The 23506-nt window shown below is 53.3% G+C and overlaps 1 protein-coding gene across 12 annotated transcripts in view; it reads left to right on the plus strand.

Annotated features, from left to right (window-relative positions):
• The window catches only part of LOC105492840 (ST3 beta-galactoside alpha-2,3-sialyltransferase 1), a 115628-nt gene extending 97375 nt beyond the window's left edge, over positions 1-18253 (plus strand). For 11 of the 12 annotated variants that reach the window (XM_071067797.1, XM_071067800.1, XM_071067798.1 and 8 more), the window contains 5 exons: positions 7037-7233; positions 8166-8345; positions 9646-9691; positions 11108-11227; positions 13154-18253. In XM_071067797.1, the coding sequence (XP_070923898.1) occupies positions 7037-7233; positions 8166-8345; positions 9646-9691; positions 11108-11227; positions 13154-13327 (717 nt within the window). In that variant the 3' untranslated portion in view covers positions 13328-18253. The remainder of the gene's footprint in view (positions 1-7036; positions 7234-8165; positions 8346-9645; positions 9692-11107; positions 11228-13153) is intronic. The other variant, XR_011606719.1, reaches the window with a different exon arrangement.
• Positions 18254-23506: the final 5253 nt, after the last annotated feature.

Genomic DNA, 23506 nt, shown 5'->3' on the forward strand with positions numbered 1-23506 from the left:
GAGAGCATTACCAAGACAGTATCGATCTTTCTTCTTGGGGAAGGCGGTTTCTAAAACTTAGGCTGGTGTCACCCAAGGGGGTTAAAAAGGCATAAGGGAAAAACATCAGCTTTTGGATATAACCTATGTGTCTTCAAAGAACACAGGCTATCATGTAGACTTAGGAACTGAGGCGTGGCATCAGGGTTCCCGGGTTTTGTCCCAGACTTCATAGGTCCCATCAGGAGTGACTGTGAAGAAGCTCTTCATCTCACTGCGTCTCAGGTTCCTTCCTGTTACATGGGAGGAATAAGCTATTTCACCAGGTTCTCTACAACCCTACAATCATTAGTTTTAACAATTGTGCTTATTTTTGTTGGTTTAATGGGCAAGTAATACTGAACTTATGTGTTTTATTTTGTTTTCAGTATTAATTAAGGCTGAATATATTTCCACTTAGTTGTTCCCTGTTTACCAGATGTCCTCCCCTACCTGTAACCCTTCTCTGCAGTCTTTTTCTGAAGTTTAGCCTCTGGTGACTGATCCCAGGGTAGCCACTTGGAAGGAATGGGGCTTCATCCTCTGGAAATCAACAGAAAGGAGCGGGGCTTTAGAGCTTTGGGGTTCTAAAAAATGTACAGATAATACAGAGACTACATGCTTTGAATAAAGAATCGGGATAGAGGCAGGGAATATTTGACATCAAAGCCATCCTGGGAGTTCCTGGCTGCGCCATTGCTCTGCTTAAAGGCCCCCCCTGCAGGCAGGACCAGTTCATGAACAGAACTGGACTTGGGTCCTGATATGGTTTGGCTGTGTCCTCACCCAAATCTCATCTTGAATTGTAGCTCCCACAAATCCCACATGTTTTGGGAGGGACCCGGTGGGAGATAATTAATCATAGGGGCAGTTTCCCCCCATACTGTTGAGGGAGCTGGAAGAGTCTTAGGTGAGAATGTGAGGTCCCGAGCTCCCATCCTGCCCTGAGCTTCATAGTCCTCATCAGTCAAGTGGGCATCACAATTCCACCTCGTCCCAGCCCTGGCAGGAAGAGGGACACAGGAGCAGTCACCGGGGTTCACTCTTTGAGTTGAGTTGAGTTGAGTTGAGTTTCCAAATCAGCCCTGTGCCCTGCCCTGCAAGAAACTACACCACCATCCCAGGCTGGACCTACTGACCCCTGTGACCCTCTCCTCGGGTCTCTGTCCCAGATATCCAGGAACGGGGATCCCTTCTTCCCCAGTCCCCATGTCCAATTCGGAGACAAGCTATGTTGAATTCTGACTCTGCCTTCTCTACTTGCTCCCAACTTGGGAAACCATTCTGTGATACACAGGGAACATTCTCAAGGGACAGAAAGAGTGCGATCCTCCCCTGGTTTCCACCCCCTGCCCTCCTAAGGCATCTTCCCATCCCAGACATCCATGCTCAGTGCCCAAATGCAAAATAATACCATCATACTGTCCACCTGGCACCTAGCACCAACTCTGGCCAGGTCCTGGACCCAGCTATCCAGGTACCACTGCCTCGCCGTCACCACCCCCACCGCCACGAGGGTGTAGCTATTTCATTGTCCTCACTTTGCACTTACCGGGTCACCCACTGTCGAAGGGCACAGTCAGATCCCCTTCTAATTAAAGGACATGGTCTGGAGTCAGACGCAGGATATTCAAACTGTCTTCGTCCTGGGAAACTCACTTCACCTCTGTAAGCTTCAGTTTCCTCACCCATAAAATGGGTCTATAAGATCACCTTTCTCATAGAACCATTATAGGAACTCAGTGAGAAGCTGCCTATCAGGTTCTCAACACAGAGCCCTGCATAGAGCAACCATAGAACACACGCTTCCACCCAGGGTGAGCCATCGGAGTCCTGCACGAGCCCTTTCTAAGCACCGCCTGTCCCTGCGCTAACCTGTCCATCCACACAGCACCAAGGATGTGGTAGGGGCTCTGTTGTGATGAGCTGAATGAATGAATGTGTGTTAGCTTTAGCAGCTGTCATTCACTTATTCAGTAGACATATCTTGAGCCTGTACTACCTGGCATGCTTGTGTCTGCTGCTTGAATGCCAAAGGAGCCAGGGAAACCAACAGCAGCTGGGGATTGGAACGAGGCCTGCGGTGAGGCCCCAGTGGTGCCAGCCATGTGTGGAAGGCCAGAGACTGATATTTCCAGGGTCCAAGGGAGGCTTCTCAGAAGGTGATGCATCGTTCATTGGCCATGGAAGGAGGAAGGAGGGTGGGAAGGGAGTGCGGGTACCTCTTCCCAACACTCTCGGGACAGGTGTGGCCTGTGGATAGGGACGACTTCCAGCCATCGTGCCTCAAGACAGGACAAACTCTGCCACAGTGCACGCTCCAGAGTTCCCATGGATCATGCCCAAGTGCAGGGTGAGTTGAGGCACCCAGGGCTCCAGCTTCACAGAGATGCCCGCTCTTGGGCTATGCCCCTGGGCATGAGTGGGCTTTCTTACCCCACTTGCCTGACTCCTCACTCGCCTCGCCCACCCTCGCCCCCAGCCTGTAGTGCTTGACTCCATGGAGATCCCCCTTCCTTCTCCTGCCTTACTCCTCATCCCTCTCCAGATGGCACCCACCATGGACACCTGCATCCGCGCCTCAGCCCCTGCTTCCAGGGAAGCCGACCCGAGGCCCCATGCTTCCCTAAGGAGCTCAGACCACCAGGCGGCAGGCATTGATTGAGCACTGATTGTATACAGAGACATATACTTGGAAACTAGCCAGGAAGGCTGGGGAGGGCGTGTCTCTGAACTTCCAAACACTCTGTCCTGTGTTCATATCAGTAGCACTGTCATACCTTTTTTTTTTTTTTTTTTTTTTTTTGACATGGAGTTTCACTCTTGTTGCCCAGGCTAGAGTGCAATGGCGTGATCTCGGCTCGCCACAACTTCTGCCTCCCACGTCCAAGTGATTCTCCTGCCTCAGTCTCCCGAGTAGCTGGGATTACAGGCATGCGCCACCACCCCCAACTAATTTTGTAGTTTTAGTAGAGACCAGGTTTCTCCATGTTGGTCAGGCCGGTCTCGAACTCCCGACCTCAGGTGACCCGCCCACCTTGGCCACCCAAAGTGTTGGGATTACAGATGTGAGCCACTGCGCCTGGCCAGCACTGTCATACTTTTATTGTCACTGACAAAAGGCAGAGAAAACCAGAATCTTTCTTTCCCAAAACAGTGACGCTACATGGAGTAACCTGCCGCTCCATCTCAGCTGGTACGGGGAGGACTTAGGATGATAATCTAGAGAAAGAAGCAGTTTCCCATCTGAGTTCTACCTGGCCCTGCACTCACTCAGTGACCTCAGATGAGCCCTTTCCAGGGCCTGGGCCTCCGTTTCCCCTTTTGCCAGTGAAAGACTGGAACGGATCCGAGATTTCTGAAGTGTGGGGCTTGAGTTGTTAGGTGAGGCAGGGCATTAGAGAAAGTCGCATCACAGAGCCCGGAGGTCATTCCTGCCGTCCCTCCTTTCCGCCTGTCTCTGCAGTGCTGGGGCTTCAGTTTGGCCTGGTGTCTTACTTTGCACCTTGTCAGGGCTTGTGAGCCTTGTTCTAAGGGAGAGGAGAGTTTGCCTGGGCAGGCAGCAGGGTAGAGCTGGAACCGAATACAGTAGCTTAGTTTTCATTGCATTGTACAACTACCATTTTACTTCTGCCAGGTAATTCTTGCTTTCTACTTGTGGTAGAGATGAGAGGTTTCCTTTTCAAATAAATCTATTTTTATTTTTTGGCCAGGTGCGGTGGCTCACACCTGTAATCCCAGCACTTTGGGAGGTGGAGGCGGGTGGATCACCTGAGGTCAGGAGTTCGAGACCAGCCTGGTCAACATGGTGAAACCCCGTCTCTACTAAAAATATAAAAATTAGCCAGGCACAGTGGTATGCACCTGTAATCCCAGCTACTTGAGAGGCTGAGGCAGGAGAATCCCTTGAACCCAGGAGGTGGAGGTTGCAGTGAGCCGAAATAGTACCACTGCATTCCAGCCTGGGCGATAGAGTGAGACTCCATCTCAAATAAATAAATAAATTTTTCTTAAATGAGTCATTAAAGTCAGTCAGTAAGAGTCCAGCGAGGTGATGTGGTGCTGTGTGAAGCATGCAACATGCTCCCCACACACATCCACGGCCGACCTTGAGTCCTGGCTTCTCGGACCTCTGTGGCACCCCGTAGGCACTCAGTAAATGTCACTGTATGATGGATACACGGTGCCAGGCTCCCAAATCAAAGTAGCGGCATGATGGAATGCCATCCTGTGGGCCCGGGCACATCTTCACAAGCCTGGGGGGCACAGCAGCCCTTGCTGGTGGGAGACCTCCGTGGAGTTTCCTGCAGGGGAGTCTGGCTGGTCTCCTGTACCCTGGGGCTCTCAGAGCGTGGTCCCCCCACAGCCCTGGCAGCGGCATCACCCAGGAGTCTGTTAGAAATGCAGGATTTCCGGGCCAGCTCAAACCTCCTGAGTCAGATCTGCGCCTTAGCAAGCCTCCTGGGGCGTATTCTGCACATTCAGGATCATGGGGCTGTCCTGGGCGGTTCCATCAGAAGCAGGCATTTTATCTGGACATCGCATTTGTGTGTGTGACAACGTATTCATAATATTTATTTTAGCCACTTGTATGTGTACAATTCAGTGGCATTAAATACATTCACAGCGTGTGTAACCATGACCACTATCTATAACCATAACTAGCAGATTTTTGTCATCCCAAGCAAAAACTCTGTCCCCATTAAACAGTAACTTCCCCTTACCACCTCCTCCTCCTCCCAGCACGTGACAGCCACCCTGCCACTCTCTGTTTCTATGAATTTGACTACTAAGTGGAATCATATAATCTTTGTCTTTCTGTGTCTAGCTTTCGCTAATCATAATATTAGTATTTTCAAGGTCCATCCACGTTGTAACAATTTTGAACTTTTTTCTTTTTATAGCTAATAATATCCCATCATGTGTCTAGAACATCTTATGTTTGTTTATTCATCCATCACTGGAGACTGGGTTGCTCCCACCTTTTATCTATTATGAATAATGCTGCTTTGAACATGGGTATACCAATATCTGCTTGAGACCCTGCTTTCAGTTTCTGGGGGTGTATATGTAGGAGTGGAGCTGGTAGGCCACATGGCTATTCTGTCTTACCTTTTGAAAGACCACCTGTGTTTTACCTCAGCTGCACAGTTTTACATCCCCACCAGCAATGCACGAGTTCCATTTTCTCCACATTCTCACCGACTTGTTTTGCACTTTTACTTATACTGTAGCAGTGGGTGTGAAATGTGGTCCAGATTGTGCTGCTTCCCATGACGTGTTTAATGGTCTTAAGCCAGAGGAGAGGCTGCCTGGGTTTAACTGGAAGAGCAATCTGGTTCTGCTTGCGTGCCTCCCCTTGGGGCATCTGATTCCTTCCATTGCAGTGGGGACTGGGTGCCCTGGGATCTCCCTACATATGCCCAGGTCACTCATCTTCTGGATAGTGGCCAAAGCCACTGCTGGTCACTTCCTCCTCTCCCAGCCACTCCTTGCCTCTGGGGCCTGGAGTAGCTGATGGGAACCGCCCCACAGCTTACCACACCTACCAGAAAACCCAGGGTCCAGGCTTTCCAAAGGCTAAGATTCCAAGAGCCAGAGTCAGGGTTGTGTTGTGGGAGAAACCTGCAGGTGGGTTTCTAGTAGCCTGGGTTCAAATCCTGGTTTGTATCTGGGGTGTGTTGCTTACCTCTCTGGCCACAGATCATCTCACCTCGCCCACAGTGAAATGACACAGCACTGTGGCATGGGGACAGGTGAGGAAGGCTGAGGCACCAACAGGCATCACTACACAGTGTGGCCAGAGCTCCACCTGAGGCGGTGGGCCGGCCTGGGCGTGCAGCGGGGGCCAACAGGGAAACCAAGTCATCCTGGTTTTAGCACTGAGAGTCCTGCATCTAGAGAAACCCCTTAACCTGGGCAAATAAGGATAGTCACCCTGGGAATAAAACTAGTGTTCAGCCTGCGAGCAGCTGACCCTCGAGCTAGGTCTTTTTTCTTTTTTCTTTCTTTTTTTTTTTTTGAGTTGGAGTCTCTCTCTGTCACCCAGGCTGGAGTGCAGTGGCGCGATCTTGGCTCACTGCAACCTCCGCCTTCCGGGTTCAAGCAATTCTCCCTCCTCAGCCTCTCAAGTAGCTGGGACTACAGGCGTGCACCACCATGCCTGGCTTTTTTGTATTTTTAGTAGAGATGGGGTTTCACCATATTGGCCAGGCTGGTCTCAAACTCCTGACTTCACGACCCACCTGCCTTGGTCTCCCAAAGTGCTGGGATTCCAGGCGTGAGCCACCGCACCTGGCCTGGGCTAGGTCTTTAAAAGAAGATGAAAATGATTTGCTAGGCAGATCACAGAGGCCTTGTGCCTCCAGCAAACTGCTGATTCTTCAGTCTGACTGGAACCCAACAGTCCTGGGGCCAGGGGAACTGAGGGTCAGGCAGGAGAGATGGCAGATGTCCCTACTGCTCTGTCCCTCATCCCTGGCTGGGGCTGGAGAACTGGCATTTCACCTACTCCTCGCTCTTCTTGTTAAGGTTTGAGCGAGAGCACATAGCCCCTGGGCCCTGATGTCTGAGCAGGGTGGGAGTGAGACACAGCTAGAAGACTCCTGCTATTTTTCTCTCTTTCAAGCAGCGGTGACACGTAGAGGGATAGAGGGCCTTTCAGAGAGAGGGGAGCCCTCAGGGAGGAGCAGGTTGGAGAAACGCTGATGGCATGTGGAGTTGGAGGGGCCTCTGAGGCCAGGTGTGGTTGGATCACCCAAGTGGCTTCAGCAGTACCTGGCACATAGTAGGTGCTCAGTAAACACTTGCAGAATACATGAATAATCTCTTTACTTCCGGAGTAACCCTTAGTCTCCTTGAAGGAGGAAGTGGAGGTGTCTGTGTGTGAGCTGCCTCCATCTCCAGGGACCCAGCAGAGAGAAGGGTGAACAGGAGGCCCCAGGTAGCTCAAGGGCTCTGCTGCCAGGAAGCTGGGGCCACAAAGCCAGGTTGACCACCTTCTGTCCTCCGCCCACAGAGGCTCCAGCGGGAGAAGAAGCCCAATAACTTGAACGACACCATCAAGGAGCTGTTCAGAGTGGTGCCTGGGAATGTGGACCCCATGCTGGAGAAGAGGTCGGTGGGCTGCCGGCGCTGTGCCGTTGTGGGCAACTCAGGCAACCTGAGGGAGTCTTCTTATGGGCCTGAGATAGACAGGCACGACTTTGTGCTCCGGTGAGTGCCACACCCTGTCCCAAGCCCACTGTGCTGCACCCAGAGGCCCCTTGGAGCTATAGGAAGCATCTTGGCTCAGGCTCAGGAAGGCAAGGTTCAGTCCTGGTGTCTCTGGACTTACCTAGGGACCCCAGGCTCCACACTGCACCCCCTAGGCCTCAGATTCCCCACCTCTGCATTATTGCAGGACGGGAATGGACTAGAAGGGCCTCTGCGTGCAGAGGAAGCCATACACAGGAGTTCCCCCATTGTTGGAAGCTTGCCACATGGAGGCCTGGGGAGAGAGCAAAATTAATGTGAGGACTCTTAAATCTTTAAAATTCATCCCCATTTTGTAATCTAGGCCATAATAAAACCACATCTTTTATGTAAAATGTGTTTTTCCCTGTCACCAAGTGAAATAGATATTCCAGGAAGATGCCCCAAGTCTGTCCTGGGTCTCTTGCCATTCCCACTCATAAGTGCTGCATGCTGAGAAGTGCGGGGGTGGGGGCTGGCCATCCCCAGCAGCCTTCTAGAATAGTCTCTGCTGTCTGTGATTCCTGACTTTAGTCCTTAGACCACTTACCTGCCTCTCGGAGCCTCAGTGTACCAGGTGTCCCACGGGAAAGTCCATGGTAAGGATCAGAGTCAGGTTTCCTTGCTGCAAAACTAGGGCTGTGGAAATAGCCTTTGGATGAGATTGTCTGTGACAGGCGGGCAGCGGTGGTGATGGCTAGACTCCCTTGAGGTCACGAAAGAGAAAAATAGCAGAAGCCTTCTCGCTGTGTCTTCATTGTCTCTATTTTACAGATGAAAAGGAGGAGGCCCGGGGAAGGCAGCTGACACCCCTGAGGTCACACTGGAGGCTCACTGTCTCTCTCGGAGAGCTCAGGCTCGCTGAGAATGGGTGCCCATGCTACAAGACTCAGCTTTCTCCCCTTCTCTCCCAGGATGAACAAGGCGCCCACGGCAGGGTTTGAGGCTGATGTTGGGACGAAGACCACCCACCATCTGGTGTACCCTGAGAGCTTCCGGGAGCTGGGAGATAATGTCAGCATGATCCTGGTGCCCTTCAAGACCATCGACTTGGAGTGGGTGGTGAGCGCCACCACCACGGGCACCATTTCCCAGTGAGTCCCCCCTGTGGCCCCGCCTCACTGCTCCGCCCCCTGCAGTGACACCCTGTCCCCCAGCCCTGCCGTGGTCCTGCTGTGCCTCCACTGGGGTGCTTCTCCTCCCCCAGCTTCCTCCGGCACACACAAGCCCCGTTCCTGTGGCTGCCTCTCCGACTGTTCCAACTCTTCTCTCCCCATCACTTAACGAACCACAAGCTTTAGTGTCCTCTTGCTAACAATGCCCGGAGGGACCTCCACGCACCCCGGAGACTCTTCGGGAAGGGGGCCACCACTAGAAAGGGGCGGCACATACGAGTTCTGCCTCCCTTTATTTCTGAAGTGCAGCCTGACAAATAACAGCACCTTGCTTTTCAAACTTACGTGAGCCTGGCCAAGTGAGGGTTCCTAAGAAATGAGGGATGGGGAGTACAGGTGCAGCCTGGGCCCCTCCGCAGGGCAGGCAGTGCTGAGCAAAGCAGCTGTGGCTTCCCTGACAATCAGGAACCTAGTTTTCTGAGCAGGCACCGCACATGGCACTTGGCACATATTATCTCAATTAATCCTCACAATAGCCGTTATCATTTGCTCCATTCTCCCAGTGAGGACTCTGGAGCTCGGCCAAGCACCTTGCCCAGGGTTGAACTCCACACAGAGCCTGTGCTCTCCTCTAACCCTGACTGAAGGGAAGTGCTTTGATGTCCAGATTTCCACAAACCGTCTTGTCTTCGGCCAGGTTTTCTAGGAACAGAGCCAGCCCCGGGATGTGGGTGCAGGAGACTAGGGGTGAGGGAGGCAGACCAGGGTGGGGCGGGGTGGGAGCTAGGTCTGGATGTGGCTCAGCTGCAGTCTCCTCCGGGAGCAGGAATCGCACCCGTGGGACCAGCTTTGACACCTCTGCACTTGGGGTACATGCAACCGCCCAGCTGAGGAAGGGGCAGCCGCGGGTCTCACCAGCCAGTGCCCCAGCTCGGCAGGGGTGCCGTGGCCCTGAGAGGTGGAGGCACAACGGCCCCCACTCCATTCCTTAAGGCTGTGCTTGGAGCAAGTCCTCCTCACCTTTTTGGGGAATAGGGGTCAAAACCCAGCAGAATGTCCTCAAATTAGGCAAGGCCGCTCTCTGGTGTCTATCGGGGATTGCTGTGGGCAGGGGGTTTCTGTGGCTGAGGTAGGGAGGTGAGGGTCCCTGAGGGAAGGTGTGGGGGGCAGGAGAGGCTACGCCTGCTTCATTCTCTAGTCACTACCCCCAGAGCTGCGTGCCCAGGTTCCTGGGCCTGTCCCCTGCCCCGTTAACCAGCTTCTCTTTCTCCAACTGCAGCACTTATGTCCCGGTTCCTGCAAAGATCAGAGTGAAACAGGATAAGGTGAGTGGAGGCCCCAGCTCCTTTGTTCTAAGTTCAGGCTTCCTCATCTAAGGCTCTGCTCTCAGGTACAGCATTGAGTTGCAAGACAGCCCCCAGATCCCCAGGCTGCTGGAGGTAGCGTCTCCCACTTAGCTAGCCCCCTGGGGGAAGAGGTCAAACACTGGGAGAGATTCCCAAAGCGGGATCCCCCGGGCCAGCAGCACCACCCGGGAGCTTGTCACAGATGCGCATCCTCAGGCCCGTCTCAAACCTACTGATCAGAAACCCTGGCCGCCCCGCATTCTGGTTTTAACATGTTCTCCAGGGACCCCTACTCACGCTGTGGTTTGTGAATTACTCTCAAAGCCAGGCCTCACCTCCTGCCTCTCATCTCTTTCCATGTCTGCATCTTCCCCAGCAGGCCCCTGGCATGAGGCTGGTCAAGAGATGGGCAAAGGGCAGAAGAAGGAGGGAAGTGAGGTGCCTACCACACTGGCCTTTTGCATACGCTATCAAACTTAGATAGGCTCAGAGAGGTCAGGAAACTTGCCCAGAGACACACAGCTAGTTCTGGATAAGGGTAGAATTGAAGACTTCCTGTGCCTCCAGCATCTTGCCCTTTGCATTGGGCTGTGCTGCCTCAGGGAAAAGGCCACTTATGGGTCTCTACAGGGTGGCATTGGTGGAAAGGACAGCCTCCTAGAGATGGTAGGAGGCCACACTGAGAGGTGAATGGTTTACCAGAGGTCCACAGAATCCACCCTTCCAGTCCATTCCAAGAGGCTGGAGTTTGGCTTTCTGGACATTCACGCCCTTTCCTGCCTGAGAAGTCCCTTTCATTGTCCTCAAGGCCGGCTTTGGGTGAGGAACCAAGGCCAAGCCTGATACCGGCCCCCTCCCAGCTCAGCTACTGCCGGCTGCGTGACATTGGGCAGGTCACTTAGCCTCTCTGGGCTTCAGTTTTCTTATCTGTAGCAGGAGGAGAGGGAAACCTGGGACATGAGGTCATTTTAAGGATTGGCGATGATTCCAGCCATCATCAGGTGGCTTGGTGCTTACGTCTTCACTCATTGACAGTGTCTGATCCCACCTCACGCTGTTCCCTGGGGCCCCCTTCTCCTGAGCAGTCTCCTGTCTCACTCCTTGGCCTCCTTGGGTTTTTCTGTGTGTCAGCTCAGCGATCCTCCTCACACCGTCCTGTAGGGCCCTCCTCTGCATCATTGCTCTCCATAGCACTTATTAGCTCAGCACCTCTGTCTCTTACTCATGTGGATGAGTGTCCATCTTTCCCACGAGCGTGGAAGCCCACGAGTGCAGGGGTATCCGTCAGGCTCATGGCTGTGCCTCCATGGCCGCAACAGTGTGTGTGTCTGATAGGCGCTCCATGTCCTTTGCCCACCGGAACTCACTAAGGGCCATGTCTTCCCATCCCCGCAGATCCTGATCTACCACCCAGCCTTCATCAAGTATGTGTTTGACAACTGGCTGCAAGGGCACGGGCGGTACCCATCTACCGGCATCCTCTCGGTCATCTTCTCAATGCATGTCTGCGATGAGGTATGCCACCCTCCCCCTTCCCGCAGGGCTGCCCAGAGGACAGAGCTCACCGTCCTGTGTTCCCGAGGGAGGGCAGGGAGAGGGAGGGCAGGTAGACCTAGCCTGCCTCTTCCAGAAGCTTGGATTCTCTGTCTCTATGTCAGGGCTTGCAACGTGTGTCTCCCAGGGTGTTTCAGTGAGTAACAGTGCTCTATGAGAAAGTTCTCAGGAGCAAGAGTTCTGGCACATTCTGTGTGAGTGCCCAGGACCATGGCGGTGGAAGCTCGGATCAAGCAGCAGATTCCGGATACAGGAGCGGATTCTCATAGTGAGAATTGTCTAAGGCTGTGGTTCTCAATCCCACTTACTCCTTAGAATCATCTGTGGGTCTAAGTTCCAGCACCCAGGCCACATCCTGGCCCAATTTTTCCAGAATTAATGGAGCCAGGCCCCCATGGGTTCCACTGTCTGCTGACATTGAGAACCAGTGATCTCGAGAAGCATGCTTTTCCCTTCTGACATCCTTCGCCGTCTACCAGGCTGTGTTGGAGTTTCCACAGATGCTCTGAGAGGCTTGCTGCCGCCCCAGGAAGAGGAGCAGGAGGGCGGGTCACACAGCCCCCACTTCCTCCCTGACCCTGGGTTCAGGCAGGGCCCTTCTTGTCTCCAGCCCAGCCCCAGCCCCACCCTGCCTGGTGCCTGGTGGAAATCCCAGGAATGGGTCAGGGGCACTGCAAGGCAGGTCCCCAGGCTCAGCCCTGCCCTGGTGTTCCCAGGTTGCAACGTGGGTGCCCCTGTCATTTCCCCACCCCACCCACCTCCAGCCAGCTGGTCCCAGACCCTTGCTTGGGTTTCTGCTCAGCCCTTTCTCCCATCGTTCCCACCTGTTTGGCCCTAATGTCCCTGCCCTGGAGCAGGCCCACGTCCATGTTGCATTTCCTTAGAAAGCCACATATGGCATGGAGCTGTCCGCTGTCCCCTCTTTGTCCCCACCCCTCCAATCTGTCTTCCACGCTGCAGTGCATATAGCACATCCTCTCCTGGAAACCCCTCCATGCGATTCCTTCCGGTCATCTTGTACTGATTTTCCAAGACTCGACCCACATGCCACCTCCTCTGAAGAGCTTCCTCTGACTTCTCAGGGCATCAGCCCCTCCCTCCTCTGTGCTGTGGGAGCCCTGAATTTAGCCCCAGTTCCAACAAGCATCGCTCAGTCAGTGACTCCAAGAAGCTGTAAGCCCCAAGGCTGCTTCCCCCAGCAGCTGCCCAGCTGGCATCTGATCAAGCTCTGCCTGAACTTCAACACAGCCAGTAGGGTGCTGGGCTCAGAATAAATGCACAGCGTTTGTCATGTATGTGAAAGGCCTGGCCTAGTGGCCACGAGGGCGCCTGGTCCAGATGAATGTTGGCCGCAGAGAAGAAAGGGATCAGCCCTGCCCTCTGCCTCACTGCAATCGTGATTCTTGGACCCATTTTCCAGATGAGGCAAGTGAGGCTCAAACAAGTGATTTCACATGCCCAGAGCATCATGGAGTGGCAGAGCTGGGATTTGGGGCAGTTTGCTCGGCCCCAAAGCCCTGCTTTCCTTCCACTCTCTTCCATTCCATGGCCTCCTTCCTATTGCTTCCCTCTGTAGCTCCTCGATTCTGGAAGAATAGGTTGCCCTTGCTGCAGAGGTAAGACCCGGGCTCCGAGACCACCCACATGCAGTCATCTCTCAGGGTGCTTCTGGCATTGGACTTGAGCTTTACTTAACTTGCATTTGCTTCACCAAGCCTCTGAGAGTTCCAGGAACGTAGAGAAGGGTTTTAATGAAGGGTTAGTCTGAGTCCTTGGAAATGCTGTTTATGGTCCTGTGGGATTCCAGGAACGCCTACAGGCTTCCTTTCTCAGAGGTGCCACCAGCAGCCCTGCTGTCTGGTTCTCATCTTTGCTTTGCCCCCACAGGTGGACCTGTACGGCTTCGGGGCAGACAGCAAAGGGAACTGGCACCACTACTGGGAAAACAACCCATCCGCGGGGGCTTTTCGCAAGACAGGGGTGCACGATGCAGACTTCGAGTCAAACGTGACAGCCACCTTGGCCTCCATCAATAAAATCCGGATCTTCAAGGGGAGATGACGCAGTGAAGGGTGGAGGATGGACGCACTGTCACACCTCTGTGTTTCCAGCCCCAGCATCTTGCCGGAGCCGTTCCATCCCGGAGCTTGGAGGGGCAGCCTCAGGTGTGTGCCCAGGCACCGCTCACAGCCTCTTGCACCCAGCCATTGGCAGCATCTATTCAGCAAGGTCACTAAGCTCTGCCAGAGTGGCAGAGCATGTCTCGGAACCTGTCTTGAGTGGGGACAGTGTCCCCCCACCGCTGCCCCAGAGCTGGGGAGGCGCTGGGAAAGGTTCAACCTCCACACACTAAAGTCGTTTTAGCTCCCGGAGCGAGCTTGGGGAACAAATGTGGAAGACGCCTATATTCTGAGAGACAGGACAGTTTCCCAGGAAGATGGGCAGAGACTTGAGTGGCGATTCTGTCTAGCACAGAGACATGCCAGGCGCTGTTGGCACCCGGGGCAAGATGCTGCCCTTCTTTGCACGAAGCCCGGCCTCTCGCTTGGCGTGACAACCCTGTCATCTTCTTCCCAAAACTCATTTATGAGCCACCAGAGGCTCCTACCCCAAAGATTTTCACAGAAACTGGAGGCCAGGTGCCGTGACTCACACCTATAATCCCAACACTTTGGGAGGCCGAGGCGGGAGGATCACTTGAGCCCAGGAGTTCAAGACCAGTCTGAGCAACATAGTGAGACTCCTGTCTCTACAAAAATTAAAGATTTAAAAAAATTAGCCAGGCATGGTGGCACACACTTGTAGCCCCAGCTACTAGGGAGGCTGAGGAGGGAAGATCTCTTGTGCCCAGAAGTTTGAGGCTGCAGTGAACTGTGATTACACCACTGCACTCCAGCCTGGGCAACAGAGTGAGACCCTGTCTCTGAAAAAAAAAAAAAAGGAAAAGAAAAAATCCCCAAACTTGGCGCCGTGTTTCTGACTCCTGCAGATACCTCTTCCCAAGCAGATGTTCCTTTGAGTAGTCCATCTCGTGGTTCTAATCGTGGCGAGAGCGGATCTGACCACTTCCATGTGCCTTTGTATTTGGGAAAGAAAAGCATGCATGGGCTGAAATGAAACAAAAGCCCTTACTTGGGAAAAGGGACCCCCACCAGCGGCCCTGCTTGCTCTCTGGCTGGGAACATCTTTTCTGGTTTCCTGAGCCAGCACCTGAATTGGAACAAAGCTCTGAGGATATTCAACAGCACCCAGCAGCACGTCAGAATGGAACGTACATTCTCATTCTCAGACTCTTCAATAGGGTACCCGCAACCTCCAAAGCCACACAGGAGGCTGCCAGCAGCATTTTCCCCGAGGGCCTGAGCTCAGGGTCAAGTCCCTGCTGGCCATCTTGGGGCTGTCACTGGGGGTCTGGGCCAAGGATATCCCAAGAATGGTGACTGCCACATACCTCATCTTCTTACTCCCCAGCTGTTCTCCTTTCCTTGTTAGCCTTCGTGATTATTTATTGATTCTTTTTTTTATTCAACTGACATTGTTGCACCCTGGCTCTGTTGGTGGTCCTGGTGTTTTAATGAAGTTTGCCTCACCCAGTAGCTGGGAAACGGGGGTGTGTTTAAGGGGGGTGTGTAGGAGTCCTCAGACGTGGGATATTGGGGGTATCTAGGGCTTGGATGGTTTGTGGAATGTCCTCAGCATCCTCCCGTTCCAACCCAACCTTCCTTCTTCCTCTTTGTGGACTTGGATTTATTCTCAGGCTAGGAGTCTCCAAAACTCTGTGAAACCTTACTGCTGCTGGGTGGGGAGTGGAGAGTAACAGAAATGTGGGAACCAGTGATTGTTGGCTCCAGTTACTAATGTTTAAGCAGGAAAACCACTTTTCTTGTTGAAAATATCCCTGAAAAGGCCGCTGCTGCTTTGAGGAGGCGTGACTTTTTCCTGGTGGAGCGTGACGGAGGCGTGGGGCCTGTGCTCCCAGGCGCGGGGGAGCCCCCTCTGCACACGGGGAGGGAGGAGCTTGGGGACACCAGTCATGGGTCACAGGTGGCTTCAGGCCATTCGCAAGAGTCCCCGGAAGTTGCATGCCAAGTTTGGTTTTTTTCCCTGAATCTCTACTTATGAGCATTTTTCTGGAGAGAGGGTCTATAGCTTTTATCAGATTCTCAAAGGTTCAGAATGGGGAATGTGTTAAACAGAAAACCTGTTTCAGCTTTAAAATCCTCCAAAACTTTAAGATTTTTTTTTTTTTTTTTTCCTGAGAAAGGCTGGTAAATCGCTGAGTCGTCATTCAGAACATACAGCCTCGAAGGGCAGATATGAGGTGACATATAGCCATATATGAGGTGAAGAACTCAGCAAACGTTTGTTGAGTGGCTGAGTGACTCCAGGGGCAGACTCCAGATCATCAGACACTGAAACAGAGAGTGTTGCTATCTCCTGAACTCTTCCCTTTCTCCTGAAAGCTGAGTCTATACAGGGATGGCAGGCTCGGGCTGAGCAATCGACTTCTCTGGGTTTTGCTGTGTAAGAATAGGTCCCTCGACATGAAGAGGCGTCTGTGTCTGAGCCACATGCTGCCTGGGTCGATGGCCTGGTCTCCGTCTGGTCTCCCCATCTCCCACTAGGATGGTCAAGCTGTGAGATCTCTTCCAGCCTCCAAATCCAGCTTTGCCGTTATACTGATGAGAAAATCAAGGCCACATTGCAGCTGGGTGGGGAGTGGAGCGTGACAGGCATGGGAGAGGACAGTGATTGTTGACTCTAGTTACTGATGTTTAATCAGAAAAACCACTTTTCCTGTTGAGCACATTTCCTAAAAGGCTGCTGCTGTGTAGGGAGGTGTGGCCTTTTCCTGGTGGAGTGTGAAGGAGGGAAGTGACGGGCAGTCGTGAACTGTCTGGGACAGATAGCACAAGTCAGAGTTTAAGCAGAAAAAGGGTGTTACCGGCGCTATGTTGAAATTGTCTGGAGGCGGGCTTTCCCAGCAAGTCTCCATTCAGCGTCTGGAAAAAGTGTAACCAGAATGGAGGCGTCTGACTCTCCTGGGCTCTCTCAGCACCGAGCTCTGTCCGCAGGCTGCCTGGGTGGCCTCTCATGCCCTCCAGTGCAGGAGACCACATTTCTCTTTCCCATAGCAGATAGCTCTTATGTTTCATTGGCTTAGCAATGGGCACTTAATGGAATAAAAGCCAGTTGTTGCAGCCAGAATTAAATGCACCAGTTTGGCTTAAACCAACTGGAACTCATCCCTGGGGTGAAGGTGGCTGGGAATTAGACAGAGTGTGTGTTAGCCAAAGGGCAGTATGCATGCTGTCAGCAGGAGTACGACGAGCACTCGTGCCAGGCACGTAGTGGCGGGGGCTCCCGCAGGCCCCTGAATCCCAGCCCACAACTCTTTCTACTCTGCAGACAGAGAGTTCCTTGGAGACTGGCCCTGCGTTCAAGCAGAGAACAGAGGGGTCCCTGCCTGCAGCACCCAGCGCTGAACCTGAAGCTGCAAAGATAGGCTGACGAAGTGGCCCATGAGGTGTCAGCAACATCCCAGCCCCCTGGGTCTCCCCAGTGAGTCAGGGCACTGATTTGCTCTAGCTGGAGCTACATGTACCTCCCCTGCCCTCAGCCACCTTTTAGGGGAGAAAGGAGGACAGAGTTATAACCTCTGGTTCTCTGCAGGGATCCTGGGCTGGAAGAAAGTTCATAAATGGATGAATGCCTTTTAAAACTCTGGCTTTTCCAAACATCATTCAGCAAAGCATTTGGTTAGGCTTAGAGAGAAAAGCCAGATATGAGAAAATAGAACGTAAAATGGGGGGGGGGGGGGGAACAGAAAGAAGGTAGAGAGGGCAGTTAAGATCTGGGTGATTCTTTAGGGAAAGGGCTGGTTGGGAGGCTTTGATGGAATCCCATTCTCTGCCGTGGCCAGAAGGTGGTGCTAGAGGCCAGTCCCACCTGGATGTGACTCTGGCCTCTTGGCAAAGGTGGATTAAAACCACAAAGAACATTTTGAACTGGTATGTTTGCTTTGAAGTAGTCTGAAAATAAATAAAAAGGAAACCAAAAGAACTCTCTCTCCCTCCCCTGGCTAGGATCAAAAATGCTGTGTGCAGGGAAGCCCAAGCCTCAAGGGGCCACTGTCCAGCTAAAGATGACTGCACACCAGCCATGCGCCATCAGGAACCAGCACCTGTCCTTGCCCCTGAGAAGAGCCCCAGGGGTATCATTATATCCATCGTGGACATCTGGTTTGCAGCAAATGTGGCTACATGCCATCAGGATTATCCTGCCCTGTGAACTGGGCTAGCGAGTTTTGAGATAAGAGTCAGCCTCCCCATTTTTGTTTGTTATGAAAACAGCAGCTCCTGCACCTCGGGTGCTCCCTGACACCTGTGCAAAGAAAAAGAGGAAGACCTAGAAGAAAAGGCAGAGACAGGCAAGGCAGCATCTCACAGCTTGTCAGGATCAGGGCATTACCGCCTTTTTTTTTTTCTTACCAAAAGAGCACTGAATTTCACCTCCTGTTCTCCCTCCCAGCCCATCAGGCGATCCCATCATCCAGCCTCATCACTCAGCTTCTTCCTAGTACAAAACTGCCATTGGTTGCGCGTCCTGAGCTGGGGGACGTCAGCTTTAACCCTAGCCTGTGTCAGGGCCTCCCCCTTCAGCCCCCCGCCCCTTAGGGTGATCGCGGGTTCCTTCCCTTCCTCCTGCACAATCGCTTCCCTTCACTGAATTCCCTTCAAAGCCAAAGTTTCTTGAGCACTTTTTCTTGTGTGCAGTCTTGTGTGTTTGGCTGTTGGTGTTTTAAAACTTGCTTTCTATTCCCCCTCGCCTCTCTCCATGTCGTTGCGCAGCTGAGCACTGGTTGGGATGCATTCAAATAACGTTAGCAAGGTCCTGCTTTCCTCAGCCCCCGCTCTGTTTTATTTATTGTTTAATATTTCCAATGATCCAAATCAAAGTGAATAAATAAAGAGCTATTTTATCGTTTGGGTGTGTGTGTTGTTTTTCTACAAGGGTCAGGCATTTGCGCTGCCTTCAACCCTCCAGCTCAGAGTGCCTACTGGGTTGGCGTCACCACTACTGAATGGCCAGATTTCAGAATACAGAGGAGAGCCCCAGCGTAGGCCTTGGAGAGGCCTCTTCTCAAGCCCAGGAGTGCCGTGCCCTGCTGTGTGACTGGCGAGTCACCTATGTTCTCTGAACCTCGGCTGCCTGCCGCATGTGTCAAATGGGCGTGACAACACTGGCCATCAGAGGGGATGTGAGATTAAAAACAAAAGCATCTCAAGAGGCCCAGTAGACATGCACCACCTGCTTGAACGTTTGCTGAGTAAATTCACCTTGGCCAGGGCCTGATATGGGCTGGCCTAGAGTCTGTCCTCCCCCACAGAGACAGGCACACCCAGGGATGGGCATGAGTTTGGTCCAAAGTTGGCACTAATCTCCCTTAAAAAAAAACAGATTCAGAAACCCAGTGTTGGGAGCCTGTAAGATAAAATCGGTATAAACAGTAACCAGGCCTCCCAGTTTGTATGGCACACAATACCTCCCTAGGCGTGATCTTTAACTCTCAGAACAGCCCTGCAGGCTGGTGCATGGCTGAGGGCGGAGGTGGGTTCACAGCAAGGCGTCTCTCTCCAGTCCTGGGCCTCCTGTCTGCCCTGCTGCCTCCCTGTCACTCTGTGCTTAGCAAGGATGTTTCCTGAGATATTTGAGACACTGTCTATGGGGACCTTCTGAAGGCAGTCCCCAGAGAAAGGATGGGGCAAAGATTCACACAGAGGCTCTGCAGCCAGGCTGCCCTGGGTCCCACCTATTAGCTGTGTGAGTCTGAGCAAGTAACTTAACCTCTCTGCCTGATCTCATGATGGGTAAGTTTGGTATGATGTAATACCTCCGTATACATACACGTAGAGAATTAAATGAGTTAACCTACGCAAAAGGCTTACAACAACAAATGTTAGTTATTAGTACATCAGACACAGGAGCAGAGAAGGAGCTGTCTGCAAGACTGAAATGAACAGCAAGGTTCTGCTGGGAAGCCCCGTCTGATTCCCTCCCTCCCCCCATGCCTCTGTCCTGCTCCTGCCCCCTGCCACGGGCCTTCATGCTGCCCCTGTATCTTCTCTAAGTTGTTTCCTCAACTTCCCTTTCCTCCTCGTCCCATCACTTCTCTGTCCTCTCCCTACAGGGCCCTGCTGTCACCTGGCGCTAATACGTGCTCCCACCCCTCCATTCTATGGAAGATACAGCCTCTCCCAAATTCGCTCCTGGTTGGCCTCACATCACAGCTGCAATGTGGACCAGTGGCCACGAGGTGGTGCCCTGCTGCAGTCGGCCCCGCCGCCCACTTTTCCAGCCCAGCTCTGCCGGGCTCCAGTGCCTGGCCGCCCTGTCCTGCACATCACACCCTGGCCTCAGGCTAGAGCCCATGGCCAGGGAAAGAAATCGTCAGGGCCCTCCGTGGAGAGCCCTGAGGGCCTAAAGGCATTCCTCCAGGACGCCCCGGCACCTGCCTGGATGCTGGGAGCAGAGTCAAGGCCCATCTGCCCCTGCACTCCCACCCCTCCCCCAAATGCAGATCCTCCCAGGATTTGGCCTGGAAGCCCTGGGATATCCTAGGAATACCCGCCAGGCTGCTCCAAACGCACGGTTGGCCATCAACAAAAAGCGAGGGGACTAAAAAGAAGTTCCTAGGTGGAATTTTCCATTTCCTCTTCACTCTCCCAGGATGTTTAATGTGCACAGGGATTGAAAGGAGTGTGGTAGCCCTGTTGGCTCATTCTCTGCATTCAGCCATGGCTGGTATTTCCCACCCATGCCCCCCCGTTTTTCTTTTCTTTCTGGTTGTCGATGGCCCACAGTGACCAGGGGTGAGCCTCAGAGGCTGCCACTTTGCCCCTGACTGTGAGTGAGCACCTCCCAGGTGCGGCCGTCCTCCCTGACCACAGCATCACCTATCAGGGTAGGGGGTGGGGAGGGCCCTGTCTTCCAGCGTCCAGTCATAGGGGCCTCCCCTCTTGTCCTCCCAATGCCTCTGGCAGCTGGTTTATTCACACAGGATTCACTGAAGTTCCTCATGCCACAAAAAGAAATTGTCTATGTACCCTCAGAGGCTCCTCCCCTACTAGGGGACAGAGGCTATCTGAGGCAAGTCCAGGAGGCCGATGCTCTAGCGGACCTGGACAGGAAATGTCTGTGATTTTCCAGACCTTCCTCGTCTGCTGGGGAAGGGCCAGCCCCTGCTGCTTCAGTTGCTTCATTCAAGGACTCTGGGGGTCATGTTCAAACACCTGTGGGATACCACCCTGATGACATTCTCTATGGAAATGATGGTAACAATGTAGCTATCTGCCCTGCCCCCTCCCTCCGTCTGATGCCTGCCCTGGGCCCATCCTTTCCTGAAGAACCAGGTGAAGCTTCCTCCACGTGTCAGAGTCAAAGACCTCCTGGTCATTTGCAGCTGAAACTTGAGGTCTCCATAATTCGGCATATTCCAGGTTACCTGCTTCTCAGAGATGCCAGCTGTTACGTGCCCGTATCCTCCCAGTATCTTGTGAGTGCTTGACTCCAATCCTACTGCTATAGACCGAATTGTGTCACCCTCACCCATGCATATGTTGAAGCCGTAAGACCCTGTTGGGGTGGTATTTGGAGACGGGGCTTTTGGGAGGTAATTAGGGTTTGATGAAGTGATGGGGGCTCTTATGATAAGGTTAGTGCCCTAGAAGAAGAGACCCACAGACTTCTTTACCATGTGAGGCTGCAGTGAAAGGCAGCTGTCAGCAGCCAGGAGGAGGGGCCTCATGAGAACCCCGCCACGCTGGCTCCCCGACCCCAGACTTCCAGCCTCCAGAACTGCGAGAAAATACGTTTCTGTTTAAGTCACTGACCTATGGTATTTTTTTAATTGTAGCCCAAGCTGATTCACCTGCTCACACGAACACTGCCGCCATTTCATAGGGTGAGGCACCTCGGGCAGATAAGAGACTTGGCCTCTTTGAGCCTTAGTTTCCTCCCTCAAAATATAGAAGTAATAATAATACCTGCCCTGAAAGGTTGCTGTAAGGGGTAGACTAATGACCCATGTCTGCCAAGTAGGGGACATGGAGTAGCGGGCCGCAGATGGTGGTCAAGAGCTTGGTGCAGGGAACCAATTTCTCCCTCTCCCCAACTGCCTAAGACTCCTGTAGAGGTGTCACCCTAAGCCCTCCAAGGATGGCAGCTCTGCCCTCCTCTGTTTCCCTTGGACATGCACCTCCTGCAGGTGGAAAAGACTCAGCTGACTGATCGGACCCTGGGGCCCTCAGCGCAGCCACCTCTCAGCTGAGCTCTGAAAAGCAGAGGCTTCCTGTTTTCTGGGCCCCCACCTGGCTGCACGTGGCTCACCTTCCAGGCTGATGGGGCTGCCACAAAGGGGAGGCTGTGTTTGGATACAGAAAGTCAGTTCAATTGGATGAGATAATGAAGAGGGATATTTTGCTGCAATTCTAAGCCACATGTTCCAATTCAGCTTGACTCAGAACACAGCTGCAGGTGGTTCCCGAATCAATCCCTCCATTAGCTCAGAGCCCATATTGAGGGTAATGGGATTGAGGCCCTAAGACCCCAGCCACTTGGAGACAGAACTCTGGGCCTCGTCAGGCTATAGATCACGAAGCCCTGGGTTTGGATGTGGCCTGCAGGGAGTTGAATGAGATGGTCCAAGGAGCAAAACACAGGAAAGGAGGTTAGAAGCAGCAGCCAAGGAGGCCACAGGTCTCTGGCATCGTGGTGCCTCTGAGGCTATAGCAAGGTCACTTCAAGGAGACTGAGGCCTCGCCCTGGTGACACCTGTCCCCAGAGGTGGTGAAGTGTCACCATGCATGACCTAGGTGAGAGCAGGCTCTCTTTGGGATGGAGATGGAAACTAGGCGGGAATCGCCTAAGAGCTACAAAGACTCATGTATAAATAGCGAGTAGGGCCCTCCAGCAGTGTGCCAAGAGGGAAGGGCCGTGCAGGGCGGGCACAGGGTTAAAGGAGAAGGTCACATATTTGAGGAAGGATGTTTTGACTAGCAGCAGAGACTGCAGCAGACTTAAATACTGTCCAGAAGGAGCCAGTAGAGAGAGGAAGATGCAGCAGAGAGAAGGAGGGTGGAGCAGGGCTCTCGAGAGGGACATGGCATGGAGGGACCCCCGCCTCCATCACAAGAAGATGGTGAGGTGCCTGGGTGGGGACCCAGGCAGGGGCAGACAGCTTTAGTGGCACAAAGCTGAGGTCATTGCCATCTGATAGCTTCCTTTTCCCCTAGAGTTGGGGAGATCAAATGCTGAGCTGAGGCGAAGACAGGCGGAGAGAACAATTGAGGCACGTTTTCCCATGGACTGGGTCATCAGAGTAAATGACTATGAGGACAGGCAGCTGGCGTGGAGAGCTGGGTTGATGCTAGAGAGGATGTGTCTAGAGGGCCCCACCTGTGCAGTCAGGTGCCTTTACTCAGCTGCTGCCTGGGTGCAGGGATGGAGGTGGGCTGCTGGCCTGCATGTGGGGGTGGAAGCTGAATGAAAGAGGAAAGCCAGGAGAAGATGCAGACCCTGTGAGCGGATTCCTGTGGGTGTTAGGACACAGGGTCTTCCCAGGAACCACCTGGGGGCTGAGAGTCTGGGCAACCTGGGCACAAGGAGTGCGAACAGTGGTTTCAAGATGGTGCAGTTTCCAGTGATGGAGCGGGGCCCAGGGAGAGGCGGTGCAAGACATCCAGGGTCTCGGAGGGCAGGGGCTGCACGTGAGCTCCACAGGGACACCAGAGTCATGCCAGATAAGGGCACAGGTTGGGAAGAAAAACCCTCACTGATGTGCAAAGCCCGCCATGAGTGAGGGAATGCAGGCAGCAAGACGGTGGGTGCTGGCAACAGGAAATTTGGAGCAGCGTGTGGCAAAGAAAGGTCCTAAACACCCACGTAGGCCCCGGAAGATGCAGACCTCGCCCCAGCACTGCTGCCGGAGCCGAGTAAGAGAGCTGTGGGCTGGGATGTTGGCAGGGGACAGAGCCCCCAGGTTCATTGTGCTGGTCAGGCAAGAGCCTGCCCCTTCACAGGCTGGTGACTCCCTGGGATGCCACGGTGCTGGGCACCTCCTGGCATACAGGGTACCCTAGGCAGATATCAGAATGCTCTCTTCTGAGCCCTGGGGAGGGTGTCTCCGTAGAGCCAATTGCCATGGGAAGTGGTATGTCCTGCGGACTTTTTCACATGCAG

Source organism: Macaca nemestrina, chromosome 8, assembly GCF_043159975.1.
Source record: "Macaca nemestrina isolate mMacNem1 chromosome 8, mMacNem.hap1, whole genome shotgun sequence".
NCBI classification, from domain to species: Eukaryota; Metazoa; Chordata; class Mammalia; order Primates; family Cercopithecidae; genus Macaca; species Macaca nemestrina.